This window comes from Rhincodon typus, chromosome 3, assembly GCF_021869965.1.
Source record: "Rhincodon typus isolate 14 chromosome 3, sRhiTyp1.1, whole genome shotgun sequence".
Classification (NCBI taxonomy): Eukaryota; Metazoa; Chordata; class Chondrichthyes; order Orectolobiformes; family Rhincodontidae; genus Rhincodon; species Rhincodon typus.
The window spans coordinates 28,292,518-28,299,510 of record NC_063334.1 but is presented as its reverse complement, the minus strand read 5'-3'; the positions used below and the strand labels follow the sequence as shown (position 1 = coordinate 28,299,510).

The window sequence follows — 6,993 nt, the reverse complement described above, 5'->3', positions numbered from 1 at the left end:
AGAAGAAGGGTCTAGGCCTGAAACATCAGCCTTCCTGCTCCTCTGATGCTGCTTGGCCTGCTGTGTTCATCCAGCTCTACACCTTGTTTTCTCTTATAGGAAAAATAGCAGTGGTTTCTGGAGCAAGTCATCTCAGACTCTGACCATCTGGGTTCGAAATTTCATAGCTTTATTATATCTACAAGCTGGGTTATGTGACCTACCACTGCAAGTATTGTACAGTGGAGGTCTCCAAACAACATGTCTCATACAAATGTAAATACCATCTGGAAATCCAACAGGCAATGCCCATAGATACCATACTAGCAACATTCTCAAAAAATTTAAGTTTGTTATCACACACGATGACTTTCTAATCGACTCATACTTTCCTGAATACTCAGCCGTTCCCTCCCTCAACTGCTGTTAATTCTAAAACTCCCTCTTTGTCACCACCTAATTATCTAACAATTGGACAATGATGTAGATTACATACCAATATGCATGAACTACAATTAGTCTATGAGATCATGTTAGGCACCAACATCTTCAATCAAGTTGCTGCAACCAGCAGTGTGATACATGGTTAGCTCACACATACACAGACAATTTAAGACCAGTTTTGTACATCCGCGCTTGGGTGTCCCTAAAGAAGGAGCATGTGGTGGGCACCGCTGGTGTAGAATGCTTCATTTCTCCCACAATCTCTACTTTGATTTGATCCCTACCCTCCTCCTCACTTTTTCTTTCACATAGGCATTGCCCCTACAGCGGCTCTACTTGATACTGATGCTTTGGTCAGAAAAGTGATTTTTCTGGTTAATAAAGTTATTTGCACACCCGGTGTTTTTTACTGTGTCTCATGCCTGTACATGCACAACAAGGGTGCTAGGGAAGATAAGCACTACTGCTGAGTGGCAGTAGTGCAGGGGAACAAAAAGAAAAGATCAGTTTTACCAGAGGTGTCACTAAGGGATTTAGAATTTTCCTCACATGAAAAATATTTAGTCTTTCTCTTTGTCCCAGCAGAGGGCTAGGAGTACTTGGATACAGTTTTACAGACATGATGGACTGAATGGTCTCCTCCTGCATTACACAATAATAAAATGTGAGTGAGAAGTGGAAATTGCACATATGAATATCAGGCAGCCAAGAGAAGATTTACTCTGATTTATTTTGGATGTTACCATGAGAAATGGAGTAATCAAAATATAGTCAGGTTAAAACTCATTAGTTGAGAAATAAAGATATGTGACAACCCTGAAGGCAACTGGCTTGAACAAATTATTCAAGCCGGCAAAGTAGTGTACACAAATAATTCAATATCATTTGATTCTGTTCACTCCCTTTCTGGTCAGGGATCCTCCTAATTATAGGATGGATAGAATACTTTTCATATCAAAATGTCTCCAGGTACTTTAGATAATGCATGCCAAGGAATTCAATAACTTAGCTCATTTAAGCAACCAAAAAGCAATTATCACAAGACGGAACATGTGGCCAGCCACCTACAAACTGATGGCATTAGCCAAGGGAGGAATATTATCCTACTGAAAATGCTGTTCAATTTGGTACCATGGGACTTTTGATATCCAAACTAAGCATAAGAATAGACAACAGCCTGGACAGCAATTTAACCTTTGCATCAAATGATGGCACAATGATAATGCTCCCAGAACAGGTAGAAAATAAATTTAAAAAGCTGATAATAATTCTGGCCTTCCTACATGTAAAAAAAAAGTAATACTGCTGAAGATAACACACATTTTTATTCCAATTGCACTGCATTAACCATTGCATTATTAGGATTACTTAAACAGCCAAATATGATGATCTGGAATACTGTATACGTCCTAAAGGGGCAGTGGAGAGACATCCAATCATAACTTGCAAGGGGAAATGGATATTATTTGAAAAGAAAGGAAGATTGCAGGGCAAAGGCTAAACAGCAGGGGGAGTGGGATTTATTGGAGTCCTCTTCTGAGGAGTTACAATGGGCCAAACAGCCTCCTTCCATGCTGTATGGTGATCAGTACATGGGCAGCCAACTGGCGTAACACTGCTGACTTGCTTCATATTAATTAAAGCAGAACCAGAATGTACAAGATCCTTTATATTCATTTAACTCCACCTCCTAATAATTCAACTCCACTGTTCTTGCACTGAAAGCAAGTAAGTTATCCAAAAATATTTGAAGAATGATTAAGATTTGGAGTGTGCTAACTGACATGGAGTTGGAAATAGATTCCATAGTAGCCTTTATAACAACCTTAGATAAAGTCTCGAATGAGAAAAAAAAATCAGGTCCATGGGGAAAGAAAAAGAACGGAGTGGGATTAACTGGATTGCTCTTCAAAATACTGGATGTAGATTGGTGGGCTGAATGGCCTCCTTTGGTGCAGTAAGATTGTATGATACAAACCACATGAAATAGAAACTTAATTGTTTTTTAGTTAATAAGAACACATGATTTATTCTGCCATGAAAGAAGAGGACCAAAACATGCTCAAAGTGTTCCTGCAACCCCCTGTCAGCAGCTGTCTACTATATGTCTGGAGTGAGAGATTTACTCTGTAATGCTCAACACTGTTGGGAACATAGAATTAGAATTCTATGTGAGAGGTTTCAGCGATCGAGAGAGAGCAAAACATCACAGAAAGTTACATGCTTGAGGAAAGCATAGAGTCAGTGATTGAAGCAGCGACCATGTCACTATTCAATAGAAAGTTGAAGAAGGTCTTAGTAAAAAGGGATTCAAGAACATGCAAGCATGTAAAATTAACACAAAAGGAGCAGCATCTACACCTCCCCGCCCCCAAAACACAGTTGGTTCAAATGGCTCATTTCCATGTTTCATTCCTATGTAATTTTCTAACACAAGGCCTCTGTGTTTTTTGGTGATGCAAAATACTTGCAACACAGCTGCAGCTGCAGAGTGTCTCCAAACCCACCACTCTAGATGGACCGATTAGTCTCATGTCAGGCTAGAATAGATGGGAGCATACCCATAAAGACTTCCAAAGTAATTGAAGTAAAAGTACAACCACCACTGCAATTTCTTCACTGTCCTATAAACGATGCATACATAATTTCTCCAGTCCATTCCTAGATTCCATGAAATTTATGGATGGCAAGAGCCTTGGAAATACTTGCCTTTAGGGAGACCTGACTCTCCTTTTACAATGAATCACAATATTATAAGTGCGGGTATGCCAAGTAATTAAAAGAAAAATGGTATGTTAGTTTTTGCTATGAAGAATTCAGAGTACAAGAGTAAACAATTCTCACTATAATTATACGTGGTGCTGATGAGAACATACCTGGAGACATATCTGTTTTGCTAGATGGATTTCAGGTTGAGGGGATTGTATTATAAAGAGGATTAAGTGGATAAGGCATGTTTTCCCTGGCATTTAGAAGAACGGGGGTCTTCGTGGGACCAGGTTTGCCCACTCCCAATTCATCTGCCATCACTGTCTGGTAAACACACAAGCAGTTTGATGGGTAGATCATGGGAGCATTCTCCTGGTGGGGAATCTAGACCATAAGGTCACAGTTTCAGGATAACGGGTTAGCCAGTTAGGTCTGAAACAAGGGAAAATATCTTCACTCAGAGGGTTTCAAATTTTGGAAATCTCTACCCTAGAAAACTGTAAATCATCAGTCTTGGAGTATACTCAGAGGACATTTGGGTACTAAGAACCAAATAGCCAATCCCAGCTCCTATTTCTTACACTCTGCTGCCCATAGGGGACGCAATCTGTTTATAGAACTGACCTGATGAATAGCAGCCCATCTCAATCCTCATCTCTAAAATCACCAGCACTACCTTTATCAGCTGCATAGTTGGTCAAGTTTAACTCGACAATCAGGAGAGAGTTATAAGATGCCATTAAGTCAATAGGATCTGTCCCCAAAAGCTTCCATCTCATTTGGATGCACAAGTTGCATAAACATCTTCTAGCAAATTAAATATGGATCATCCACGACCACATAAAATTGTTATTGATAAGCAATGTATTCACTCCAGAAGTGATGACTAAATCTTGCAGATAAATCACGCAAGATTCACTATATACCTCATCTAAAAATGAAATTTGTTCTTTTACCCAATAAAATTGGTAACTTGCATTCTATTTTGTTTTCAAACAATTTCAAGTAATCAGCCAGGCTAAAGTAATTACTTGCAGGAGAAAGTGAAAGAGGAAAGGAGCGAAACAAGTACTTGGAGTAGTAAATTCAAACACTGCATTGGCTTACAGGGCCAAACACAGAATGCTGGAGGAAACTCAGCAGATCTGGCAACATCTGTGGGGACAGAAGTAGAGTTAATGTTTTGAGTTTGGTATAAGACTTCAGAACTTTTCTGTGCTTTTATCAGCTTGCATGAGTTAGAAAGTCAAGAATGAATCACAAATTGCCTTATGACTTTCTTGCCATGAGAAGGCAAAATCTGTGATTACAGTTTATTTTCAGAATGTTGCAAAGCTTTCACATGATACCATGGAATTCACAGTAAATTTCACAAATTAACTTGGGAGTCAGTCAATTACATTTTATGAGGATAGAGAATCACAGGAGACCACGATATTTTTGCAGTGTCCAAAGTTGCATGTTTTAAAAGCCCATCCCAACCACCACTGCTGCAAATTGATCAATGCACCATAGATAGAAGTTGCTAGTTTTTGGATACAAAGACAATAAGAGAAAGATCCTGACAGGGAATTTCTCACGTAAGGCACGGCAAAAACCTGATGAGTTGCTTTAAGCTTTCTTTGTTGCTAAGAACACAGATCAATGGATCTGTGAATAAGTTTCCTCTTATTCTTTAAGCACAGTGTTAGTAAAATGACCGATTCGAACATTAATCATTGAGCAGCAAACATGTCTGTGATTTAACACTCACCTTCAGTGTATAATCCTTTTGCGGAGTTGAGATTTCAAATGTTCCTTCGTCTGCTTCCACACAATAATTGAAGGCAGCGTTGGACAGGTCTATTCTCCCTAACGGGCTATTGTCCTGGGTTGTTCGGAAGTAATACAGATGGCATGTCTTCTGGTCATACACAAACCAGCGGGTCTTGCAACCTTTCAGCGGTCCTTTGCCCCCCAGCTTGTTGAGGTAGCCGCACAGTTTTTTGCCCGGGTCCCTTGCTTCCGATTTCAGTTCTAAATAGTTCGCCAGATCATCGGGCTCGCTGAGTTCCACTGAAGCGCCGTTCTCAACCGCAACGCCACTTACTGCTTGGACACCCAGCTCTTCTGGCGACTTTGCTGTGGCACCAGGCTTACCCACTTCCAATTCATCTGCCATCATTGTCCGATAAACACACAATCCTACACTGCTGGGAGTGAAAATACAGATAATGGATAAACAAAAGTTAATTTGATGGCAAATTGGTTTATCCGCGCTTTTAAGAAATGGCATTAAACAAGAAACAAGTCTCAGAAGTTCCAATGTACACTACAGATTTAAGATTAAACATCCAGTACTCTTAATCCGAATGAACGAGGCCACAAAAGGTCGGTCATAAGAGTTTTATGTGATCTTTAGCTTTCACATAAGTAAATCTCAGTGATGAGTTGGTTATTTTAACACAATTCCAACACCTTAACCTACCCAAGTCCAGTTAATTTAAAGTATTCTCTTTACTCCCAGCTGTAGAACGGTATTTGTATGTCCCGTCTACAGTTCAACCTTTCCTGTCTTCTGGCTGCACCCACACTCATCATCGTTCACAACGCATTTTCCGATTCCCTGTCCCCACACCCAGATCTTTTCGCAGATTTAACATTGTAGCAGGGCATAGCGACACGCACTGGGCTGGCCGTCTCTGAGTTTCCTGGGAGGAGGTCGGTCACAGGCGCGTTGCCCATCCCCGCTGCTGAAACTTGCCCCTTGCTCCCTCTCCAATTTCCCGACCCAGGAAACTCCAAGTCACACGCGGTACCGCCAATTACTGCCACCCAACAACAACAAAAAAAAAATCACCTCGGGAAACCAGAAATTAGAAAAGTTACCGGGGTAACCGTGGAAAACACTCTGGTCGTGTTGCAGACGGCAAAACGTTGCATAACATCGAATTGCAAAACTTTCAATTCCAGAAATCAATTTTAAACAAGTTCAAACTAACCCCCGAACAACCTCCTGCTAATTTAAATGTTCAGATTCTTCGGGTTACTAAGGCATCTCATATACGTTGTAAATTCCTGAACGCGATAAATATAGTGTCAAAGTTGAAACCGATTTTAAAGAATGAATCCTGCAGTCTGAATGAGGGACAGAAAGGGAAGTGGAGCTGAGGACACTATCAGATCAGCTGCGATCTTAATGAATGACAGGCCAAACACGAGGGACAGATGACCTAGTGTTGGTTCTAATTCTTGTCGATAATGCTTATTTCTACATTTTCGTACCATCCATAACGTAGTGATAACGTTTGCTGGAGGAAGAAGACAAGTTTGAGTATGTTTCAATTTTAGTTGAACAAATAAAATGACCTGCGTTTTGTGTGTACAACAGCAGATGTTTAAACGCAAGATAAACGTCATAGTGTGAACATGGAGGCAGCAGGTACAAACAGCAATTTTGGCAGGCTGCACAAAGTAGCTGGATATTCTCTCTGGCTGAAGTCCAAACTATTGATTCAAAGTCTTACAGTTTAAGGAGTTGGCCATTTCTGTCTGACATAAGAAATTTCTTCCCTCAGAAGGTTGTGAATTATCAGAATGCTCTGCCTCAATGTGGGAAAGTAGAGGTTGAAAGATGTTTTAGAAACATAGCATGTAGAAGCCAGATGTATCAGGCCTCCAAATCTGCTCTGCCGTTCAATATGAATATGGCTGAATAACTTTGTTGAATGAGATCACTCAAGGGGCTGAATGGCCTACACCTGCTCCTATTTCTTATGGTAACAGCACAGTCATTTGAGTATTGTATTAATCCTATTGGCATCTGAACATAGTGCAGAGCTGGATGAACACAGCAGGCCAAGCAGCATCATAGGAGCAGAA

General features: G+C 40.5%; 1 protein-coding gene across 1 annotated transcript in view; it reads right to left on the bottom strand.

Moving 5' to 3' along the window:
* LOC125487810 (TBC1 domain family member 2A-like) overlaps positions 1-6,032 on the bottom strand; it is a 16,071-nt gene extending 10,039 nt beyond the window's left edge. Inside the window, exons 1-2 of the mRNA XM_048620111.1 lie at positions 5,972-6,032; positions 4,886-5,321 (exon numbers count right to left, since the gene is read on the bottom strand). Coding sequence (XP_048476068.1) covers positions 4,886-5,296 — 411 coding nt within the window. The 5' untranslated portion in view covers positions 5,297-5,321; positions 5,972-6,032. The remainder of the gene's footprint in view (positions 1-4,885; positions 5,322-5,971) is intronic.
* Positions 6,033-6,993: the final 961 nt, after the last annotated feature.